This window comes from Drosophila nasuta, chromosome 2R (assembly GCF_023558535.2).
Source record: "Drosophila nasuta strain 15112-1781.00 chromosome 2R, ASM2355853v1, whole genome shotgun sequence".
Lineage (NCBI taxonomy): Eukaryota > Metazoa > Arthropoda > Insecta > Diptera > Drosophilidae > Drosophila > Drosophila nasuta.
Genome location: NC_083456.1, coordinates 29,042,634 through 29,068,039, shown reverse-complemented (window position 1 = coordinate 29,068,039; position 25,406 = coordinate 29,042,634). Strand labels below are relative to the sequence as shown.

At 37.9% G+C, this 25,406-nt stretch overlaps 3 protein-coding genes across 3 annotated transcripts; 1 reads left to right on the top strand and 2 right to left on the bottom strand.

Annotated features, from left to right (window-relative positions):
* Positions 1–1,065: 1,065 nt before the first annotated feature.
* LOC132785191 (PAX-interacting protein 1) lies at positions 1,066–2,142 on the bottom strand. The gene is made up of 2 exons (XM_060791183.1): positions 2,076–2,142; positions 1,066–2,007 (listed from the first exon to the last, which is right to left on the bottom strand). Exons 1-2 carry the CDS (start codon positions 2,088–2,090, stop codon positions 1,066–1,068), a joined length of 957 nt encoding a protein of 318 aa, XP_060647166.1. The 5' UTR covers positions 2,091–2,142.
* Positions 2,143–5,544: 3,402 nt separating this feature from the next.
* On the bottom strand, positions 5,545–13,523 carry LOC132787350 (carbonic anhydrase). The gene is made up of 4 exons (XM_060794349.1): positions 13,229–13,523; positions 7,916–7,987; positions 6,660–6,818; positions 5,545–6,561 (listed from the first exon to the last, which is right to left on the bottom strand). Exons 1-4 carry the CDS (start codon positions 13,251–13,253, stop codon positions 5,906–5,908), a joined length of 912 nt encoding a protein of 303 aa, XP_060650332.1. The 5' UTR covers positions 13,254–13,523; the 3' UTR covers positions 5,545–5,905.
* Positions 13,524–15,689: 2,166 nt separating this feature from the next.
* Positions 15,690–25,339, top strand: LOC132786177 (fragile X messenger ribonucleoprotein 1 homolog). The gene is given in 12 exon segments (XM_060792634.1): positions 15,690–15,988; positions 16,903–17,185; positions 17,272–17,457; positions 18,266–18,315; positions 20,666–21,002; positions 21,068–21,232; positions 21,293–21,360; positions 21,420–21,720; positions 21,806–21,937; positions 22,001–22,553; positions 22,862–22,936; positions 23,011–25,339. Coding segments are annotated over 10 exon segments (2,190 nt in total). The 5' UTR covers positions 15,690–15,988; positions 16,903–17,185; positions 17,272–17,406; the 3' UTR covers positions 23,469–25,339.
* Positions 25,340–25,406: the final 67 nt, after the last annotated feature.

The window sequence follows — 25,406 nt, the reverse complement described above, 5'->3', positions numbered from 1 at the left end:
CTTAAGTTTCAACATTAATTTCAGATTTAATTTTGGTATTTTTGAATAAAGGATTAATTTTAAATTGTATTTTCTAATTCTGAACGTAAATTTTAGATTTCATTTTAGCATTTTCAATAAAAGATTCATTATTAAATAAGTTTCTTATTGAAATGTAGTAATAAATAATCAATTTTGGTGTTTCCCCCGTTTTATCTTTTATGTTTTAGGGACAGCTTTGAATAGTATCAACTCCTTTCAGCTGATATCACAACCAAGTCAAGGTCATCGCCTCTTCGAATAACGAAACCGAAGCTACAGCAGCTAACGCCTAACAATAACTTTGAATTGATGCAACAGTCAACAAATCATTTGCATGGCAAAACCAACATAAAGACATAAAATCCAAAGCTGAAAGAGTTCAAGAGGCGGCAACTGAAAGTTGCCTATTGTTACACCTCATGACAATCTATTGTTTTGTGCTAACAAATCAACTTGATAAGCTTAATATGAATCAAAGTTGACTTTATTTCCAAACGTTGTTAAACACTTGTCGCTGGTGTCGATTATGAGCTCGAATTAACAGGCAATTGATTGTCACCTCAATGTAAAGCAAGTGGTCGGGATTTTGCAATCTGAAGCAGGTAAAAGATAGCGCAAAGCTAGGCGCGAATATTGCGCAACATGTAACAAAGAGAGGCATCAAGTATACGAGGCGTAAGCAAGAGAAGTTAGCTAATGAAGAGGAAGTAACATGAATTGAAGGAGTGGAAGAAGTTTAATGCGCAGTTTAACATTTTGTAACTAAAGAACAATCAATTGTCAAAATGTTTTAGTTACAAAATAATGCCTACTCAACAATAGTTAAAGCAACTTTACAGTTAACAATCTGCAACCTAAATAAGAAAGAATTCAACAACACGCAATTTGTTTAATAGTATTGAACCTTTTAATAAGGACTGGATTCAATTGCAGGAAATTTCAGTACATTAAAAGCTATAAATTCACTTACAAACTTAACAAGATATGAAACATTTTGGACAGCGAACTAACTAAGATTTGATGTGGTGAGCAATGAAGAATATTCTAGAACTGATTGGAGGGCAGATATTGATTGTTAACCTGGCCATTGATGGGAAGACTCAGACTTGCGGAACCATGCTGAGCATGCGACTGCGCATCCAGGGAACCATCAATGTTCTGCTGCTGTTCCTCCTCCTCCTCCTCGGGAGCATCGAGAGAACCCACAACCGAGGTGATGGGAGCCAAACCCTCATCGGTGATGGTCGAAGTTCCTCCCAGAGTATCGTACTGCGACTGAATCTGGCGCTGAGCATTCAGAGCCTCCTCAGGCGTGCGGTACTTGATGAAGAACACCTCGGGCTTGTTGATCTGCTGTGGTGCCTCGGCAATGGCATCCTGCAAGTCAGCGGCGGTCGTCTTCTTGGCCAGCACATAGACCACGGTCTTCTCTTGCTTCAGCGTCTTGGCCAGATTCAAGGCAGCAGCGCGATTCGTTTGAGCTGGTGTCTTGACGAAGAGCACGTTGTAGTGATTGCGTGGCTGTTGGTTCAACTGCTGCAGCTCATCCTGAATCTCATCCTCGGACTCCTCGGGGGCGGAGTGAATGAAAAAGTTCTTGGTGACAATGGGACGCTTGGGAATGCGAACGCGGGGACGAGCGCGACGCTGCTGCTGAACTGGCGCCGTCTGGAAGTTGACGGGGAAGTTGGCTGGCATGGGGAAGGAGGAGGTGACAATGCGTGGCTGCTGCTGGGCATGCGAATGTGACTGTGGCTGGAACTGTCCCAAAGGTGGCAGATAAGGCAATGGCACCGACAATGGAGGCAACACGGGATGCGACGATTGCTGTTGCAGCTGCTGTTGTTGCTGCTGCAATTGCTGGTTGAGCAAATGTGCCACAACTGTTGGTTGCTGTTGCTGTTGCGGCTGCACGCGGTAATTGTATCCGGGCTGCGTGAGACTGATGTCGGCTTGGGCCAGCGCCAAAGCGCCCAATACAATTGTCTACAAAAATATAAGAAACAAAATATAAATCACTGATAATCCTTGGTGTATCCCATTTGCAAACGCACCACAAATAACTTCATGCTGTTGCCTAGGCTGGAACTTAGTTGGCTGTAAACTTGACTTTGTGTCTCACTCGCTGTTTGAGATGTGATGTTGGGTCAAGCGATGTCTTGGCCTTTTATACCAGATACCAGATGAATGCGTGGTCGCAACTTGTTTACAATCGGAAACAAAACAAACAGCAGCTGAAGCAGCAAACCAAAAACAAATTGTTGCAACAGTCAACAATAGATTTGCATGGCGAGGCGAACAAAATAATAATAAAAAAATATATAGCTGAAAAGCAGATGAAACAGTTTCGTGGGGTGGCAACTGGAAGTGGGCTTTTGTTACGCCTCAAGTTGGTCTATTGTTTGGGCCAACAACTCAACTTGGCAATTTTGACACTAACTTGACTTCATTTCGCCTCAAAACTTTCACAGCAAAAAAAACTTGATAAATTAAACTACAAATTATTTCAGTCATCAAATTTATTAATATTTCAAATCGAATTCAATGCTCTACATTTGAATTTTCTTAGTGTATCTTCCACTGGCTAATTTTCGCATTTGTTTTGATTTGTGTTGCCAATTTAAGCAGCTGACTGTGGCCAATAATTAATTTGTTAAAACAAGCGAATCTCCGATTTGAGCATCTGTTGTTTGCGTATCGAATTATTACTTTAATTATGATCAAGCAAGTGTCAACAAAGTCGTAAGCAAACAAAAACTTCGCAAGCCGTTTCGTTTGATGAACTGTCTAAATTTTGCAGTTCGTCTTGCATTGATATGCAAATGATCGATTGATATGGACGAGGTTACAATCGATTACAATCGTTTTCTATGCACTTTTGTCTCTCCGTCCCGGCCTCTTTTGTTCGTCAACTTGAACTATAAAATGCAAATGGAAATGTGGAGCGACAGCAAGAGAGGAACAGAGGGAATTCAAGGTCTAGCTGCATATTGTGTATACGCAGCGTGTAAATATTGTGCCAAATTGATACAAATGTCCATATGTGTGTGTTCATATATAATATTTATTTTTTATTGCCAGAGTCAGCCATTAGTAAGTTACGATACAAAAAAGTGAAGGTAAATCACTTAGTCAATTTGAAAGCTCTGATTTTCATTTGTTGGGTTGACATTTTGCGCAGGTTACGCATTGGCCTCAACTCTTCAACTCTTTTGGGAGGGAAATTTGTTTTTTTTGACAACGGAAATGAGTTGTCATAACACGCATTACCAATTTAAGCCAGCTGCAACTTAATTGGATTGACTGTTAAAATGCACAGTGAATGTAACGCACATTTATCTGCGATCTGTAATCTAATTATGAAAGCAACAAATTATGATAGTGTTATCCCACGCTAACCGCTAAGCGCTTAACAAAGTATCAAACCAAGCATTAAATCGCTCAACTTATGCAATTCTCAAATGCAATTCCCCTTGGACTTGGCACCGAGTGCATCTCATTATCCCAAGTTTGCACACAAATCAACTCGTCAACCTTCGCGTTGTAAGTTCAACCCATATTTCTTTTCGGTGCTGTCTCCTCTACGATGCCGGAGCTATCCGAAAACTGGTTTCACACTTTCTCACGCCAATTCCACCAAAGCATGACCAAAACGTAAAGTAGGGAACGGCCCGAAGCAGTTCATTTATATTAAATATGCAAATTTCTTATCCAAAAAATATATATATCTATGATCAACTTCCGTTCGAAATGTAAAAAACGAACATATAATTCGTAAAATCAACTAGAAGACATTTAATTTACAATTTTATTTATCCCTCTTTGGCAATATATAAATAAATTAAATGTTAACTGCCTTGCTACTTGAATATATTTCGCAAATCTTAATGGATTTTCTAAATAAATCTCCAACATTTTGGACTGATATGATACTTGTTTTTTTTTGTAAACATCAGAAAAAAGTGAATGCTGCAGAGGAGACATAAATTTGTGATTTTCGTAACAAGTTTTTAGTTTTTAATTTATTAATTTATTGTGTGGCGATCGTTTCACACTGTCAGATTTTGACATTGGCTTTTGTTTTGTTGTGGTAGCATAAATGTGGATTATATCCATGCATAGCATTATAAGCCAGCACTGAGACTGGGGGAAGACATTCAATTAGGTGCTGGAATGACTAATGCACTTTTGATTATTGGCCTAAAAATGTTTTCAGATTAATTATAGTACACTTTTCATTGACAAATTACACAAAATGCTTCAAAGCCCATTCAAAACGATGTATTTAAGTCTAAGACAACGCACAACATTTGGTTTGTCTTAAGCCTACGCCATAGTATAAATTGATGAATGAATTTGAATCGATTTCAAAGATACCTTGTTATGCAGACGCGTTAAAATTCACATAGGCAATCGATACTCATTTACTTTGATTGATTTATAATCACTCGAAACTGCAGTTCGCTATGATAACAACTTCCATCGGGTTGCAGAAGGGGAAAAACACGAAATTTGACTCTAATTAATTAATTACACATTTGTTGTAAATGTTTAAAATAAGCGTTTAAATAAACTTGCTTTTGGGCTGCTTGGCATTATATTTCAAAGTGAGTTTTTGATTGCAGCCCTTTAGCTGTGCTCTTAATAACCAACGAAAAATTATGTTGCCTACTTTTAGGCTGACTTTAGCTAGTGGCGCCATCTAGTTGTGAGTTCGCAAGCTGTGAAACTCGTCGCTTGCGTTGAGTAAAGTATTCTTATTTGCAGAGGATAAAAGAACATATACATAAATAATGTTAAATATTATAAAATAATAAGGAATTCGATTTAGTAATTTTTATTAAATATTAATACGTTGCACTATTAATCACTCGATTTATTAACGTGTAAGATATTGCAAAGTATTAAATTTATCGGATAGATAAATGTGAAATACTAGAAAAAACTAGATATTACTGTTTAAGTAACGCATTGAACAACAATTTCATCAGATGACCGCTGGTCATTTGATACAATTAAGTTTATAACATCTCATACAGATAAGGAATCACAACACAATCAATCTTAAAGCCGTAAAGAAATCCAATGGCACTGCAGTTAGAAATTAAATTATCTGCATTAATGGCATTCAATAATCGTCCATTAATAGTCAGCACGAGAATTATCGGAATTGGTCAGTTCGACGTTGACCAAACAAATACTGGCTTATCAATGATATTATATATTTAGCCACACACTAACCGGTGAAGCAGGTGATTTTTTGACTTGATTATGCTCATAAACGCGACCAACGCGTGCGATATTCAAGGAATCAAAAGTGACCAATGTGTTGAGTGTTGTGTGTTGTGAACTGGTTGTAAATATCGTAAAATATTTCTGTGCTGGTCACCAGCTATTCTTAGATATTATAATGTCATAAATGCTTTGAACTTTATAAAGTCCAAGTCGCTTGAACCTTAATCAAGTGTGCGGTGCATTTCAAAGCGTTGACCACAGAAGAAAAAATTCAAACGAAACAATTGATTTGCTTATAAAAATGATTTCTCTTTATTAAATATGTTTACGTAGGATAATAAAAGTTATGAGTGTTTTTAAGGCACATGCTTTGAATGTCACACAAAATTGACTAGTTGAATTTTTATTTGAATTTCATCACGACGCTTCAAAGCCTGATTTCAAATAATGAGTATATTGTAGTATTGTCTGGTCCTGTCTCTGGATTTTTTGCTCTCTCTCTCTTTCTTCCTCTTTCTCTTCTCCATTTCCACTGCTTAGAAAATTCGTTGTATCATCCGCACATAAAATGTTTTAGGTGCAGTCTTTGGTCTGTCTATGGCTGATATGGTTTTTTGTTATGGCCGCTCTCTCTGTCAGTTGAATTCAACTACAGCAAATTGATTTTCTGCACTGCAAAACAGAGCAACAAAGTGAGGCTCAATCCCAAGGCAGAGAGCTGAGCTGCTCCGGCACGTTGCAGCTGCTCCACAAGGACAACGGCACGATTGTTCTCGCTCTGAATCTCACGGTAATTGTTGTGCAGCTGCTTGCCCTGATCGTACTCGATCTCCTTGAACTCATTCACCTGGGCCAAGGTCACGGGGAACGTTTGGGTCAACACAATCCAGGTGACAGCCTCAGCGCACGTGGGCGTGGTCAGCGAACCCGCATAGGTGAAGTAATTAGCAACACTGGGTATCAGATCATCGACAGCCAAACTGTCGGCAACATTCACAGGCACATTTTGCTGCTCATAGGCCTTGATCTCGCCCAGACTCTTGATGATGCTGTCGATGGCCTCGTTGGGTGTGTTCGACACGTGGTAAAGCACACCGAGTACCGTGATGCCATCCTTGAAATTGGCAGCCATCGTAATGTTCGGGTAGATGGTATTGCGATGCACAATGTGCACTTCGAGGGGATAACGAATGGTGTTGATCGTGTGCTCTGACCACCAATGCATGTGAATTTGCTCCACCACATAGTCGCTGCCCAGAGCGCCGCCACTTAGCGTCAGTTCGTGATCAAAGCCCGAGATTTGAACTGCACAAATGAGATAATAGTTTAATGAGCATCAATTGTGATGAAAGAGAGTGTGTGGGGGGGGGGGGGGAGAGGGAGAAGCTATTCGGTATACGCACTTGAGTGTCCATTGTTGACCATTTGGAGTGAACCTTGATGTTCGTCGTAGTTCTCAAACTTCAGCGGATCGAATTCGCCCTTGAGGGCGCCATTCACATGCAGATTGATGGGACTCTGCTTCTTACCACTGTCACAGAGACCGCCCCACTTTGGAAATGCTGCAAAAACATAACGAAGAATACAATTTAGAGTACAACACAAAAGCATGTAAGAAAGTGGAGTGTGCTCGACTGTGAGATACCCGCTATCCATTTTTAATGTAAGCAAAACTGTGCGGTATTAATTTTAAAATATATCGTTATATACCACAAAAATACTAAAAATATACCAAAGGCTATTTTTGGTATATTGATATAGTGTTAAATTCAAAATCTACCAAATATAGCCTTTGGTATATTGACATAGTACTACATTCAAAATATAGAGTGCAAAAAATAGCAGATTGTCAGCCAAAACAATGAAGACCCATTGGCGTTTTTCCCCATACAAAGTATTTCATATCAATATTTATCTGATCGCAACCAAATTTACAGGAATCATATAAATATAAATACATAAATATGTATTTATAATCATAGCTCTAGCTTTAAAACTACACTTGTTATTTGATTTTTATCTATTTGCGGAGGTGAAAGTGGGCGTGGCAAAAATTTGGAACTCACTTGATCTGCGTGCAAACATAACAAGTGCTGTCGAAAATAAATTATATCTCTATCTCTTATAGTTTCTGAGATCTAGGTATTCATACAGACGGACGGACAGACAGACAGACGGACAGACAGACAGACTCACAGACTGACCTGGCTATATCGTCTCTGATATTAACTCTGATCAAGAATAAATATACCTCCTTCTGCCCGCTACATACATTTCCTGCCAGCACAAAGTTATAATACCCCTCTCCCCTAAGAGTAGCGGGTATAACTAAAGTGAACAGATGAACAAGAAAGTAAAGGAATGCCTAGTAAAATGCTGGATATTCGTTTGAGTCTAATTTGCATACACCGCAATTTAGCGCAATTGAAATAAACGGGCCGAATGGGAATGGGACGAGTCCGAACTCGTACTCGGAATGAGAATAAGAGCACTACTTGACAATGATCATCGCACTGACCCAGTCACGATCAACAGTGTTATTCCTCTGCTACACTTATTCACATTCGCATTCGCTTTCGGCGTTGATTAACTAATTTTAGCAAATAGACTTTAACGAGTTGTTATAGTAATAGTTTCTTTTTTGATTGGCTCCACTTACGTTCATCCTGATTGTTTTCCAGATCTGGGTAACCCCATTCGTTAGCTGCACTCAGAGCCAATGTGCCACAGGCTGCAAAATAAAAAGAGAATTAAATGTAAACATTAAGTATACGCAGAGCATAACACAAGTTTAATGGTTGCCCATGTGTTGTTTTTTGTCGTTTTGTGTGTATTTATTAAATTACATGTCGTGTCAAGTTGAGCGACACAACGATGTTAAATGCTGGCGTTGTTCTTGGCCGTGAAAAAAGGCCACAAAAGCAGCGTAAACAGAGCAGAGCAGAGCAGAGAAAAAGCAGCGCAGAGTACTTTGACTGCAGTCGTAATAATGTTGAAATTATCGTTGAATCGCTTTGGCAGCGTCGTCAACAACAGCACCTTGCACTTGACTTGACCGGCAGCAAACCAGCTAAAAATAAGCATTAAAATTTATGAAGAATTGGCCAAGCACCAGCTAGCAACCAACCGAAAAAAAACAAAACACACATGTTTGTCTAGCCAAAAAAAATCTGCCGATTTAACTCGATTTGTATTGCAATTTTTGAAAATGTACATAAAAAACATATTTTGATAGCTTTCTGTTAAACTCTGCTAAAAGCCTTCTGACAGCCAAACATCAAAATATTATCTAAAATTTATGTGTGAAAGCAATTCCATTGTTTTTTCTTCATTCTTTCTAAATTTTCACGTCACTTTTTACGAGCGATTTGAATGAAAATGATTTTGTAGTTCCATTAAATAATTGACCCATCAGCATAACTCTTATGCCATGTTTATATAGTCATTAATGGGTTAATAAAAGCCTCGTAAAAGTTTGCCGCAAAATGCAGAATGAAAATCAGAAATTCTATTATTCATTTTTTAGCACTTTCGCTAAGTCTTTGACTTATTTATGTTTTGTCGTTTGACTCTCCCGCGATATGCGAAATGACGACAGCAGCTGCGTGAAATACTTGTATTATACAGATTTATGAGTTCGATATGTGTACTATATCTTTGTATGGGAGGGAACGTGATGATCAGCTGATTTTGAAAAGAATTTTCAAATATAATTTCTATTATTGTACAATTCTTAATGAGTTTTCTATGTGCTCAATATACATATCATTTCCTATACTTAAATACATTTTCATTTTTATACTTAAATACATTTTCTTTTTTATACTTAAATACATTTTCTTTTTAAGTACAGTCTAATTGAAGAGAAAAAACATTTTAATTGGCAAATGCCATTAAATTGAATGTGCGCTGCTTTTGAAATGAAATAATGTAATCGTAGATAAGCGCAATTATTTTTGTATTGAAATAGATACACAGGAAATTTATGAATTGCAATAAATCAACATTTTATTTTGGACACACGAGTATCTCTATGACTAGGCTAAACTACAAATAGAAGTACAATAATTTAAACTTTACCCTTAGCTTAACAGATAATTAAACATAAAATTTCAAGTGTCACTTCAGTTTTGTTTTTGGAAAGTAATTAGAAATTGTCTGCGGACATTTAGTTATTGAAATGAAAGATCTACTTTCAGCGATTAGATTGACTGAGTCAACTGCCATTTAACTGATGATCAACTGATAAATCGAATGTCTACATGTGTTGAACAGCAATTTAATGACACGAGCTGCATGCAACTTTGGGGCAGGTAATAATTATTATTTGTATAATTAAAATTCGCATGCAACGAAAGGTTATTAAGAGAGTTCGCAAGCTGTTAAAAGTGGGCTGTAGTTACATGAGAGAGAGGGAGGTGATTATGGGGGTGTTCGAACAAAACGATAATTGCATTTTCGATTTTAAAATGCAATGTGAAAAATGGCACAAAACAAACAGTTTAATGCACATGAGAAAGCCGCCAGCATTTGCAACTTTGAAATATATTTTCATTATGCATTTTTTTTTTCTCGCTTGCTGTTGTTGTTGTGAAGTAGCCATAAAAATGAAAAACATTTGCATGATCTCGAGTGTCAGATCTGAGAGAAAGAGAGAGCGAGACATGTGCAACACAATGGGGGACAGATGACAACGGAAATATGCGGCATGTTCAAATCCAATTTCAGTCTTCGTCTCGTTGCTTTGCGTTGTTTAGTTTATTGCAGCATTTTTTGGCAGAGTCAGCAAAAAAATAATTGAAACACTTTTGCATTCGATGCGATAAAAACGTCGCTGGCTAAAAAGTTTTTCAGACTTTTTTCTCTCTGATTTTTTTTTGGTTTCTGGTTGGCCTTTTATGCCAAGTCACTCAGACGCGAATTTTTGGAGGCAATTTTGGTCTCTAGGTTATTCAGTGATTTTCCATATTGTTAATTTATTTACATTTTATTAAGCCAACAATAATCAAATTGTTCTCTGATAAACGATTTCGGGAGTGCGCTTGCTGGGCTTTATTTGATTATCATTCGACAGTCGTTTTGATAACGTCTAATGACGGTTATACACAGCACACACACACGCACACACACCGCTGGTCATGTGAATAGTGCCATGGACTTCACACTCTCTGCGGAAGACAATCAAAATTTCCCAAATAACTTTGCAGATATGATCAGTTTATTTAGCTGACTTGAAGTAAAACATTTCATTTGTGTGCGTTGTTTTGATTGGATTTGTGAACTCATTCTGAATGCTGTTTCTATTCAATTGAGTCGTGGGTGTGAGGAAGACGTCAATTCACTTGACTTCGACTTCGACTGCGAGTTCGTCTCTCGTAGATCGATGTGAAGTGAACTTTATTTGGGCTTTTATGAATTGTTTGCGGACTTGACTTTCCCCCAACAATGAAGTGTTGAGTGCTCAGATTTTATAGCTGTGATTGTGGATGATCGATTATGATGGCAATTGAAGGAAACTTTCCATCAAAAACCGTTTTGGATGTGAATAGGAATGTGAATGGTGGCTAATGTCTGATGTCTGGGGTTGGGGTTGGGCTGTTAATATCGTCTCGAGGGCTCGTATCAAAGACACTAAAGTGCAATAATAATAATAATAAGAAGAAGTTGTAAACAAAGTGTTAGATAAGAGAAAGAGCGAAGCACATGAAGCATAAAGTAGTTCATTCATTCTTTGCTGATTGTGAATATATATGATTGCGACTATCTATCCACTTTGTAAATGACAAACGGAAGCCACAATTCACATGACAACCAGAGAGATATGTGTCAGAGCAGAGTTCATACGGTTTAATGGAATTGCACATTGCAATTGTAACAAAACAATTTCTGCATTGTAAATCCGAGATCCACAAAAAAACAAATCCAAATCGAAATCCAACGATAATTGCAAGCAAAAAACACGCTTCAGTGGATTTTAATGGAAGCCTATCAACGACAAGTTATCAGAGGAGAGAAGCCTCTTAACAAAATACATCAAATATAAAAGGCATTCCAATTATCAAGGGAAACAATCAATTGGCGCAGTGACAACCAATACACAAATGTTGTATAATCAGTAATAATAATACAACTACAACACACACAATACGTTTATAATTGTTGTTAAATATCTTTAGCCAAAATCACAGCTAATCTTGAGTTAAAAAAAACAAAAAAAATAAATAAAAAAACAGTAGCTTCGTAGCTACCAGTATCTATATTTATTATTATTGCTGCTGCTCGCATTGTTATCGTAATGGGTTTCAGAGTGAGAGTCTCTGTTATTAAGTACTACTATATTTTTCATTCTTTTTGTTTTGTTTTATGGCTGGCAAAATCGTATCGAATCTCGAACTACGAACGATGAATTTATGCTTTTAATTTCAAAATAATTGTTTAATATGCACTTGAGATTGTTTTATGCCTGAGGCTGGCTTATCACAACACAACAAAGCATTTTACAAAAGTGCTGCCTTCTGTTATCAATCGATCTAAGCTAAGCAAATTGCTTTATTAGTCGATAATAGTTACGACTAATAACGCTGATCGCTCATCAGCATTTTTTTCTATTTTCTTTACGACACTCTCGAGTTCAACTTGTGCAAATATAGAACTATATAGTGAATGACCTTATCACCGCATATCATGTGGTCAACTGAGGCGCGGCTCTTTGCTCTTTGATGAGTCAAAACATTGCCCCCCACAGAGATTAACAACACAATCTGCACATTTACAATGTTTATCTAAGGCTTAATTTTTATTGTAAGCCCATTTTCATTTATTGCAAAAATTGACTAATGATTTCTATGCATTTATTACCGCATGACTCACGTATGCCAAGTGCTCGAGGGGCTCTTCAGCACTCCAGAACTCTATATGAGTCGACACATTTTATCAAAACTCTTCAATGCTTTTTTGAGTAGTACATGTTGAGGTTTCTCAATTAGCCATGTTGATAGCGCCGTTTAATTTTGTCTATACTCCAAAAAATCCCCACACTTTATGGCGATTCAAGTGATGGATAAGCACATGTAACTGATCTAATCTAATAGACCTCTCAAGCGATTCATTGTCACTTTATAGAGCACAATCTTTCCATAATAAGTATTAGCTAACTTTTTTCCACAACACTTTTATAGATTGTAATCAGTTTTTAAAAAGGAATAAAAACAATTTCATTTTCAAAGATTTTGAAATTGAGATTATTTAATAAATTTAACTTTGACTATTACAGCATTGATGACAAACGTTGATTTTAATCAGTTGAGAATGAAAATAATAAATACACAAACATTTTCATTATGAAAGGCTTTTAAATTCAGATTATTTTGTAAATTTTTTTAAAAATCGAAAAGGGTTTTACAATTTTGTAAAATTTGAAATAAATAAACTTTTTCTATTACCAAATTTTATTTCAAATATATAAAATGAAAATTTCATTTTAAAACCTTACTTTAAAAATATTTTAAAATTGTTAAAAAATAACTTTATGACTTTCCCCAATTTTAATTGGTTTGCAAATAATAAATAATACCTATGTGCATTTCCTTTTAGAAAACTTGCGAATATTTTGTAAATTATTGCAAAATTCGCATAGAATAATTGGAAATAAGAATTTGTGAAAGAAAGAGCACGTTGAGCGGAATCTTTGGAAAATATTCAAGCACAAAACGTGACTAGACGTCTTTTATTGGTAGAAAAGCTTGTATTACAAATCCTAAGAATGTGTCGGTGTCGGTCTAAATATAAGTATAACACTTGTCGCAGCCACTTCACTTCAAAAGTACATGCCAACAAACTTGATAAAGAAAATGTTGCGATATTCACTCACTTCTAGTAGGTAGGCTTAAGTGGGTAACTAACAACAACTAACTAACTTCAAGGCAGGTAAAATACGCATTTCTTAAAAACTATTTGAATCGCAAATAATTACCTAATACTACAAACAGCAAATGCATATTTGAAAACGTTTTGTTGCCGATTGATAAAAAGAATACTTGTTGAATATTGAATTGTTGATATTTGATCAACCACTATCACTTTTAATTGAAAGCACACACTACTACTAGTTGGTAAGGACTCGGAACCTTCGCGAGCTCAATGACAACTCCATAAATTTGAAATAGAACCCTCGTCTTTTATAACGAAACCAAAGCGAACCGAACCGAACTGAACCCAACAACGATTCGTCGTGTACGACGAAGAACAGAACCCGCAGCCCACAGCACAGAATGATTACTGAACGCCGTACGAGCATCAAGCGAATAAGTGCGCACACACACACAGAACCACATACATACTGTACTGAGTTTGTAGTACTCACACATGCACATGTACTGAGAGACGGTAAGAATTAAGAATTGAATGATGGCAAAAACGGCAAATACACAGGTTTTGTCGCTACTTTTATGCACTCTTCCTCAGTCGCTCTCCCTCTCCCTCTCTCGCTCGCTCTCGCTAGTTGTTGCTCTCAATCTCTCACTCAATCAAGTGACAACAAAATGGAGCTGATTAAGCGACTGCAGCAATAACAACAGCAACAACCAACAGTTGAGCCGAAGCAAAACGAGTGAATTGCAATGTACACGAAGTGTTAGAAGCGACGTCGGGACGTCGCTGCCCACGCGCTGCCGACGCAGCTGATTAATTGATAAGTAAGCGGAAAGCAGCATGTGAGAACAATGAGTGTGTAAAACAAATCGTAGTAGAAAGTAGTAGTAACTGGCAACTACTGCCAGCTGACAGCAAAGAGAGCTCTGCGAAAGCACGCACGAGAGAGCAATTGCAAAAATGGCGCGTGCCTTGCAAACACAGACACTCTGGCAACGCCGGAAGTGACGTAGCGTCAGTTGTTGAATTAAATATGCTGCACAAATTGTTACACCACTAAACTAAATTTAATTCAATAATATGTGTGTTTGGCAGAGGAAGAGCGTGTGCTATACAAATCCACATAAATCTACCGCATTCAGAGCAACACTTGCCAGCGATTTGTTAATTAAATTTTTGGTATATTATGAGCATTAATTGAGGGGTCAAACCGCAAGCGTCTTCGTCTACGTCTTCTTCTTTCTTCGTGGTCATCGTCATCGTCATTGTCGCGTCATCATTGTTGTAGCCCAATTGTTGCACCCACATGCGGAAAGAAGCACTAATTGAAGAGGCAAATTTCTAGTCGCAGCCTCTGGGCGTGCCCATTTATGTATGTGTGTGAGTGTGCGTTTGTTTTTATTGCCCTATTCCTCGCCGCAGTCGCAGCTAGTCGTTAAACTGCCGTTAATGCATAACAAAAGTCAATGTCAAATTGTTGTTGGTGTGCAACACTGTCGACAGCCTAATGACTGCACTTGTATGTGTGTGTGTGTGAGCTGTTTCCGTGTATGTGTGTGAGTGTAAATCAAAATGCATATCCGCTACAATTAGACGTCAGCACTGTCCCACAATTTGCGGCTATCGAAATTCCGATCTTAATACCCTAAGTTACCTGTGTAACTGCTGGGAATACACACATGCAAGCGCACTTACGTACATACATACAAGTACATGGAAATTACTTACGCTTTTCTTTATGAATAACAGCTAAATACTTACATATTCAATTATCGCAAACTTAAATATGTGAACAACTTTTACTGAAAACTCTGCTTTTTTATTAATGAAAATAGAGAATCAATTGCATGCTTGGCAACAATCATATCCTTAGTGTTCCAGAATTTACAATTTACCCACTGTTCCCTTTATTTTGCGCATTTATCAACTATTTAACATCAACAAGTTTTCATCTGTTTACCGAGCTGCATTTTATGGGTAGCCACAACAAACATTGTTGATTGACAACGCTTTTGATCAGCGCAGCATGTCACGCGACTGCAAGTCGGCTGAGCGGGGAAAAAGTCATGCGACGACCCCAATAACAATTACAATTACATTAAACGGCAAAGGTCTGGTCGTAAATATGTACAACATAGTCGTAAAAAAAGGCGCTCAGAAACGTGTGAATTTGTCGCCATATGATTAATTAAGTCAATTAAAATCACATCGAAATCAATTGAATTGTGAACATCAAGTGAATTGAACTGATTGTCTAGTTTGAGTTAGAGCTAGCATATCAATTTAAATTGTCCCTGTGTCACCAGCAAAGTGAGCAGCAGTCCATTTAATCTATGAACTGCAAATTAACGTTACTTACAATTTAAATTTCAAATTGTTGCGATGTGCGCGCGCAAAATGCGACTCTGCATTGTGTTGCAGCCCTGGTAAATGTGCAAAGTGAATCGACAATTTCAAACAGTTGGCAACGCCCATTTGGTTGTCAGTTGAGAGAGTTGCCCCACCGTGCAATACATGTCACAGATGTTTTCTGAGTGTGCGTTGAAGCGAACGACGAGCTATTTAACAAAACTTATTTATCAAAATAATATTGTTGAATTTTTCATTCGACAACCATTTCATCAACATAGCGAATAAAATTAAATTACAAAAGGTTGTTTGCGAACGCGAGTGAATTGCAGCGAGTTGGCAGCATTAGTGGAGCTGCGAAGCAGATCAAAAGCAAAGCGAAGAGAACGCAGCGCAGCCGAAAAAAATTTTTGGAAGCAGTAAAGCAGCGCACTGCACGCGATATATTTTTTATTTTCCAAAGGGTTCAAGGGCTTGTATTAATCAAATCAGCGGATCAACGTGCCGGGCAGCCGTAAGTGCAATAACTTTTACAGTATTCAACGTAATTGTAGACTCGCCAAGTTCGTCTCAAGAATTTTTGCAAGAAGCGAAAAAAAATTTTTTTTGCACAGCGGCAAAGGCGGCAGCAGAAGCAGCAGCCGCGACTGCGGCGAATTTGTGCAGCAAAAGGGAGGTGAAAAGATGAAAAATTCTAGCTATAGCACACGGATTGTGGAATTGTTGAGTATTTAAAGTGTGTTTAAATTATCATGTGCCAGAAATTGATAGAACTTTTCAAGGAATAATCCCGTAAATTTGATACATTTGTGTGTATGTGTATGAAAAATCGGCATGTGCTAGTCACTTTTTAAATGTGTGCGTACGCGTGTGTGTGTGTGTGTGTGCATGAAATTCTTATTGGAAAAGCATGCTCAGCATTTCGGCGGCTGCTGCTGACAGTTGTATATGTTTGTGTGTATGTGCGCGAGAGTATTGGTGTGCGTCTGTGTGAGAGAGCGGAGAAGTGATGTGAAGACACAAAAGAAAGACGACGGCGCAGCGGCGCTGGCCATAAATTGAAGAAGAAGACGCACTAGCAGCGCTGCCGCCGCCTCAGTCGCTGTCGCTGCCTCTGCTGCTGTCCCGGCAAAAGCGCGTTGACGTTTGTCTCTGCATTTTGTTGTTGTTGTTACTACTGTTGGTGTTGTGTGTTTGTTGTTTCTTGATATTTTCAACCAGAAAGGAATTTCTTTCCTCTATTGCTGGGACGAAAATAACTTCAAAATTTTGTTGATTGCCATCGTCTCGTTGTCGTTGTTAGCTGTGTCATATTAATTTGATTCATCGCATTCACATTACAAACTAATAATATTGCTCTCAAGTTTTATTTATACTATTTGTTGTTATTGCAAGCGCGCGCTCTTCTTCTTGTTTATATTTTTACAGGAACTGTGAGAGTGGAACGTACCGTTTGTTTGTGTGTGTGTGTGACGAGTGTTTATATCTGTGTGTCTGCGTGTGTTTTTTTCTGACAAAAGCAGCAGCAGAGCAGAGAGCAGTAAGCATATTACCACCACCACCACAACAACAACAAGCAGCAGCCGCCGCAGCAACAACAACAAACAACAGCAGCAGTAGCAGCGACCACAACAACAGTAACAAAGCAAAAAGACTGATAACGAAGTAAAGCGCAGGGAATCGTAAAGAAATAATCCAGTTGTGTATCGTTGTAGGTGTTTTGTTTCTTAATGAATTTATATTAATATTACTCATTGTATGCGAATGCCATTAAAATTCATCTCTTCTTTTCAATAGGCTATACAAACAGACACACAACGTACATATAAAGGGCGACAAGCAATAAAGTATTCTAATCGAAAGCAAAAAGGAGTTGGATACCGTCATCGATAACCGATAACAACAATCACAGGGATCTAAACAACAACAAAAATGGGTGATCTGATGGTCGAAGTGCGACTCGATAATGGTGCCTACTACAAGGTAAGCATCGCAAAGAGAGCGAGTGAGAGAGCGCTTACTCCAATTGGGAAGTTCAGCTGTGTAGTGAAGTTGCCGCCGTTGACCGCAGTACGGCGCTCCGTCAGCGATGACACGACGACGGCCGCCTCAGTTTCTAATTTCGTAAATTTTAGCTTTATATCTAAAAATAACTGCCAACATTTTGTGTTGAGTGGAGTCTCACATCGAGACACACAAACACACGTACGAACTCACGCATACGCATGCAGACTTTCGCATAGGGCGCACTTTGTTGTTGTTGTTGCTGTATGTGCGTGGGGGTGTGCGTGCCGTCTGCGCAAGCAGCGCTGCACATGCCCTAAGCGTACGTGTGTGAGGGAGAAGTCGCTATGCTAACTCCATAGACTTGGTTGCTCTATGTCTGCGTGTGTATGTGTGTGTTCGTGTGATTTCCCTTTCTAAAAGCTTATCAGATTTGCATTGCATTATGCTAATCATGTAGAATACCCTGCAAAGTGAGGGAGGGAAATTAATTTTAGTACTGTAATGAGGAAATTCCTAGAATTTGCATTTCTGATAAGCGTTTTTTTTAGTTTGCATTTGTTATCAGGCGAATTTCCCCTCACTTCAAATGCAAATGGGTCTTGTGATCTCACTGAGCGGGGCGACAACTGAAAACGATCATAAAAATATAATTAAATATGTGTGCCGTATATATATCATAAAGCACCAGCATTAATGACACATTTTTTTCTCTATTGCTCTCGTCTCTTTTTTGTTTTTTTGCTCGCTGCGATGTCGACGTCAAACGCAACAACAACAATAACAGGGCCAGGTGACAGCTGTCGGCGATGATGGCATCTTTGTGGATGTGGACGGGTAAGTTGTGGCAAGCAGCATCAGCAGCAGCGCATTTAAACAAAAACTACAAAACTAATCAAAATAGTGCTTCTCGGTTTAAATTAGTGCGTATATTTTCTAACCAATTTGCAATTGCCTTGGCAGCGGCGGCGTCTCTTGACTTTATGGGTGGCGCATCATTTATGTTGAATTTGGCGCAATTTGTTTGCAACACAGCAACGGCTGCGGCGGCAGCTCCTTTCGACTGACAACAAAGTGTTCTCTCGACAGTTGCCGGACAAGTGGCAGCCTCTTTCAAAGGCAATAACTATGTATCCATCCGTCTGTCTGTCTGTCCGTCCGTCTGTGTGTTTGTGCCACACTCCTCGCTGTCAGACATCAACAGCCAAATGCCATTAAACAGCAAAGCAGCAGCAGAAGCAACAGCAACGGTGGCGTCTCGCTTCGCGCCTCACTTGCGGCTATTTTTACCAATCGCGGAAAGAAACTATTTTTCTTGTCATTTCTTTCACTTTGTCCTCCGACTGTCTGTCTGTCTGTCTTCGACGGCGTCTTCTTCTTCCTTTTTCTTTGGTTTTGCTGCCTTTGCTGCTGCATTTTTCGTGACATTTTTGGAACAAATCTTGTAGTTTCGATTGAAAATCTTCTTCTGGCCTCTATTTTAAATGCGATATTAGTTAGGGGACTCTTTTTATCTTTTTTTATGGCCGCAGCTAAGTCTAATTTTAGTGCCTTCGGACTCTTCGCGCTCTCTTTGCTCTATGTGTCTCCTCAGGCAGACAAAAACAAAAGACAAAACGAAAACGAAGCAAGCAATATATGCAGAAGTGTTTGTATGTATGTCATTTCCGATCTATGTTTCGAGATAGGGACACCCCCGCAAATTGCGCACGTGTGTGTGTATGTGTGTGTGTAGACTCGCTTGGCGCTTGGCCAACAAATGCAGCAGAGACGTCGCGCAGTCCGCAGTCGACGTCGACGTCAACGCAACGACAGCGACAACGACGTCAGCAAACACTTGTCTGCTGCTGCTGTCGCTGCTGATAAAAAAAATTATACATTTGCATGTGTGTGCAACAAACTATTATTCATTGTTTTGATAATTGCGTTAATTGTGTTATTAGCATTGTTAAGGGTATAATTATTCCTTATATGAGTATTATTTAACTTAAATTTCACTGTTATTGGTTTCTTTATTATTAGTATTGTTATGGTTATGATAGTTATTATATTGTTATGGATATTGTATGAACTTTAAATTTTTAATGATTATCCTTCATTTTATTATATTTTGTATTGAATTACTTAAATTTCACTGTAATTGGTTTCTTTATTATAAGTGTTGATATGATATGATATAATAGTATTCATTTTTATTGTTATTGTTAGGACTATTTTTATATTTACTTTTCATTTTTAAAGAATTTCAATCATTTCATTTTATTTTGTTTTGATTAGTGTTTAAATTTGTTTTTTATTTCATTTTAATGTATAGAATTTTTATGGCTATGACTCAAATTGTTTTTTTTCATTTTAATGTATAGGGTTATGATTACAATTAAATTTATTGGGTTTTATATTAGTATACATTTATATCATTTCTGTTTTGGATAATAAATTTTTCAAAAATTATCTTTTAATTTTTTAACTAACATTTTTTTTATGTCATCTTAAGAAATAGTACTTACTGTTAGGGCTATAATTATAATTAAATTCTGTTTGGTTTTATATTAATAGACATTTATAGCATTATTTTTTCTGTTATGAATAGATTATTAATACATTTTTTAAATTATCTTTTTATTTATCTAATTATCATTATCGGTATAGTTATTAATCACGAATGAGTTTTATTAAAATTGTTATAGCTATTAAGATTATAATCATTTTAATATCAGTGAATGGAATATCATTTCATTATATCGATTTAATGGATATAATTTAGTAGCGTCATTTAAATTTGTATCATTATTATTCACAATTTTTTTTATTTAATTGCTTTTTAATTTTTATTTTCTTCATTAATTTAGGTATTATTTTTAATATTATATTTATATTTTCTTCATGAATATTACTATAGTTAAGTGTTAAGTAAAATAATTAGTTTTTTTTTAATATTACATTTATTTTATAACAATTATTAAGAATATGATTCTGACTATGTAGCATTCCTTTAATTTTTAATGTTTCTATAAAGAACTATAACTGTTATATATTATATATGGTATTATTATTATTTATTATTATTGTTATTATTATATATTATTATTAATATATTAACTATTATAACTATATAACTATTTTTTAACAATATTTAACTTGATCTTAACCATTATTATAATCATTATTGTATTTCATATGCTTGCAGTGTGCCTGAGGTGCTGAAATATGCATTCGTCAATGTTCGCCTGCCACCCGATGAGGCGCCGCTGGGAGGCGTGCCAGCTGCACCCGCCTTCGAGGAGGGCATGGAGGTGGAGGTGTTGACGCGCACAAACGAGCGCGAAACCTGCGGCTGGTGGGTGGCAGTGATCAAAATGCTCAAAGCTGAAATCTGTGCGGTGGCATACATTGGCTTCGAGACGCCCTACACCGAGATCTGTGAGCTGGGCAGACTGCGCGCCAAAAATCCAAATCCGCCAATCACGCCCAAATCGTTCTTTCAGTTCACGTTGCCCGTGCCCGAGGAGTTGCGCGAAGAGTAAGTATTGATGGATTCCTATCTATATATTTGATCATTCAATACAACATTCTCCCCCCTCTTTTAGAGCTCAAAAAGGATGGCATACACAAGGAGTTTCAGCGCACCATCGATGCTGGTGTCTGCAATTACAATCGCGAACTGGACGCTCTCATTGTCATCTCCAAATGGGAACACACTCAAAAGCGTGCCAGCATGCTCAAGGATATGCATTTTCGTAATCTCTCACAAAAGGTAGTTTAATGGCAATGAATCTACTTTGAAACTCGATTAAAATGTGTGTTTATTCAACAGGTTATGCTCTTGAAAAGGACTGAAGAAGCTGCTCGTCAGCTGGAAACGACTAAGCTGATGAGTCGCGGGTAAGTTTGAACTCGCATTCTCTATTATGGCAATAAAATACTTATCGTCACTTTTGCAGCAACTTTATTGAGGAATTTCGCGTGCGCGATGATCTCATGGGCCTGGCAATTGGCTCACACGGCTCCAATATACAAGCGGCACGCACGCTGGTCGGCGTTACGAATATTGAGCTGGAGGAGAAGTCGTGCACATTCAAAATCAGTGGCGAGACAGAGGAGTCGGTGCAGCGGGCCCGGGCCATGCTTGAGTATGCCGAGGAGTTCTTTCAGGTGCCCAGAGAGCTGGTGGGCAAGGTGATTGGCAAGAATGGTCGCATCATCCAGGAGATTGTTGACAAAAGTGGCGTGTTTCGAATCAAGGTGAGTGCTGTGAGTATTGTACACTGTGTGTGACATGGCCTAATCTATGCCTATCCAAAAAAACAAAACACAACAACGATCACAGATCGCTGGCGATGATGAACAGGATCTGAATATACCACGTGAAATGGCGCATGTACCCTTTGTGTTCATCGGCACTATGGAGAGCATTGCGAATGCGAAAGTGCTCCTCGAATATCATCTGTCGCATCTAAAGGTGAGCGAGAATCTTAATTTTGATCGAATTTACGATTAACTTGTTTGTTTTTTACCCTTCTAGGAAGTGGAGCAGCTGCGTCAGGAGAAGCTGGAGATTGATCAACAGTTGCGAGCCATTCAAGAGTCCTCCATGGGTTCGACACAAAGCTTTGCGGTCTCGCGACGCTCGGAGCGCGGCTACAGCAGCGACATCGAGTCCGTGCGCTCAATACGCGGCGGCAGCGGTGGTCAGCGTGGTCGTGGACGTGGGCGTGGCGGTGGCGGCGGTGGCAACAATATGAATCAGCGCTATCACAACAATCGACGCGAGGACGACGATTACAATTCCCGCGGCGATCATCAGCGTGAACAGCGTTACAATGATCGCGGCAATGTTGGTCAATCAAATGCTGGCAACAACAGTGGTGGAGGCGGTGGTGGTGGCAACAACAGCAGCGGTGGCGGTGGTGGTGGCAACAACTATCGTGGCAATAACGATAGGCGTGGCACCAATCGCCGGCCGCCACGCAATGAGCAGAACGGTGGCGGCGGCGGAGGAAGCGGCAGGGATTATCAGTACCACAATCACACCGAGGAGATGCGAGAGACGCGCGAAGTGAGCAGCGTGGAGCGTGGTGAGTCATTCAATCGTGCAATGGATTAAGAGATCGATCAAGCAGAGACACAGGGACAGGGAAGAAAGGGCAAGAGAGACAGACAAAGTGGGAGAGATTGAGAGACTACAACGGAAACAGAATTTTGCATTTATTTTTGTTTGTCTTGATATGTTGATGTTGATGACATGTAATGAATTATTGCTTTATAAACCTTTTTTAATTCTTGGGGATAAATGAATGAATGATCGATCTGCTTAATAAGTTGTGTGTTCTTGTTCTTGTTTCTTACAATCTCGAATGTGTTTGTATTCCTCTCCCATACACAGCGGACAGCAACTCGTCGTATGAGGGCAGCTCCAGAAGACGCAGAAGGCAAAAGAACAACAATGCGCCTAGCAACAGTGAGTATGGTGAGATAAATTGCATTCGAATCTTGTCATGCTCAACATTGCTTTTATATTTCGTTTTGCATTAGCCAATGGCGCAGTGGGCAATAATAACAACAACAATAACAACAAAACACAGCAGCAGCAGCAGTCGTCACAGTCAGGACAGCAACAACAGCAGCAGCAGGCGTCGTCAGCGCAATCGAACAAAGCGCAAGTGAATGCACAAGAGAATAACAAACAGAGCAGCGGCAATGCGAACAACTCTTCAACTGGTGGCGGAGGCGGAGGCGGTGCCAACAACAAATCGAAGGATGCGCCGCGCAACAACAGTGACAAGCAACAGGCTGGCACACAGCAGCAGCAGCCACAACCACCGCAACAACAACAACAGCAGCAGGGACAACAGCAACAACCGCAGGCGGCACAGCAACAGCAGCAGCAATCGAAGCCGCGACGCAACAACAAGAATCGCAACAACCATACAGAGCAGGCGGCTGCAACGGATGCCATTAAGAAGGAGGGTTTGGTCAACGGTACGTCCTAGGTAACAGCAGCATCAGCAACATTACAACAACAACAGCAACCGCCACCACAGCAGCAGCATCAGCAGCAACAAGAATCGCATCCGCAACAACCACAAACAACAACACACATTGCACATTGTTCGACTAACGAATTGTTGTATGCGCAACAACAAATGAATGCAGGCCGATAAATAAATTAGAATGTTAATGTAAACACAACAAACAACATCAACAACAACAACCACAGCAACATCAACAACAACAAAAAACTATAAAAAAACAACAAGAAGATGAACAACGTGTAGAGTAGGCATAAATAATAAAATGTTTCAGAAACTATTTGAGTAACTAAAACAAAGCATAAAATATACATGAAATATGTAATAACTATACAATCATACTAACACACATACACACACACTACACGCACACGTACACACACACACAGACAGCTCGAATTATACACAAAAGAAGAAAGCAAGAAGATGAAGGAGGATGAACGAACCTGCCTAGGCTTATAATTTTAATTGAAATTAAATAAAACTTTAATAACAATCAAAATGAAACTAATATATATATATATGTATATCTATATATATATATGTATGTATATAAATATATGTGTATAAACAACAAAAAACCTAAAACGAATTGGAATATGTTAACTTAAACGCAAATCAAGCAAGCAACTACTTAGCATAGTTTCTCACTCTCTCTTTCTCTCAGTCGAGAATTGCGCTTTAAAAGCGTCTTTTTTTTTTGGTCAACAAATTTGCAAATGTTTATAGTTACATAAAACAAATTATAGTTGAAACAAAGAAGAAAAATAACTATATCAAATGTAATTGCTTCGCTTTCGCTCCTACATTTTTTTGTTGTTGATTTTGTTATTGATTAGCATTAATTTAGTTTGTCAAGTTTTGTGTATAATTCGTGCGTGGAACAAACTGAAATGCAACAGTTAACTATTATATTATCTTTATTAGTTTTTTTTTTTATTATTATTTTTCGCTTCAAACTTTATTATTTTTTTGTATTATTATTGTTTAGTTACGTACCCAAAACTTCAAATGTGTTGCTAACACAAATCTCAGCAGACAAAATTGTATGAATGAATATAGAAAGAACAAAAAAAAAAACAATGCAAATTTATTTTGCATGCGGAAAATGTAATAATTTTTTTGTTTACACTTTTGTTGCATTTTGTGTTTGGTTTTATTTAATTATTTTTTTGTCGCGCTGAATGTTAACAACATGGAAATCCTCTCTTATTCGTATAATGTTGTATTTATTATCTATTATTTAACACTATCACACACACACAGACTCTCTCATACATTACACATAAACACACACACACACATACGAAGAGATGGCATAAGCTCGCTCACATCAATAACAACGCAATGAAAATGGGGTAAAAAACAAATCTACATATAATTCATTACATTTTGTTGATACAATCATAATAATTATATATTAAACTTTGCCAATACACCTACCATGCGTATAACTAATTTATTAGTCCTTTATTCAATACTCTTAAATTATTTAATGCAACAAACACACACACACACAGCCAACCACATACACAGCGATTAACATTATCAATTTACAAAAGAAAAAAACTCAACTGGAAATGCGAAAAACATTTACCGAGCAAAACAAAAATAATAGATCTTTAAAAGCATAATTTAAACAAAACAAATCAACTTGCAGATATTTAAATGTAATACAGAAAAACAACAACTGAACAACAAACGTAAGAAATAACATAAATATATAATAATACAAAAGCAAACAGGATCTTCTCATTTATTTGAAGAACAATGTCAATAATATGTAAGAAAAACACAAAAAAAAACAAAAGAAGAAATCTTTTAACAATACGTCTAAAGAAAAACGATAACGATAAATAATAGTAATGTTGTGTAATTCAAATAAAAAACAAAAGAAAT

Coding starts and splice junctions, on each gene's coding strand:
- LOC132787350 (XM_060794349.1), bottom strand. CDS start 13,253: ATGCATTTGCTGTTTGTAGTATTAG. Junction 7,988..13,228: donor TTTGCTGTTTGTAGTATTAG/GTAATTATTTGC, acceptor TTTATTTTGCAG/CCTGTGGCACATTGGCTCTG. Junction 6,562..6,659: donor GGTCAACAATGGACACTCAA/GTGCGTATACCG, acceptor TCATTTGTGCAG/TTCAAATCTCGGGCTTTGAT.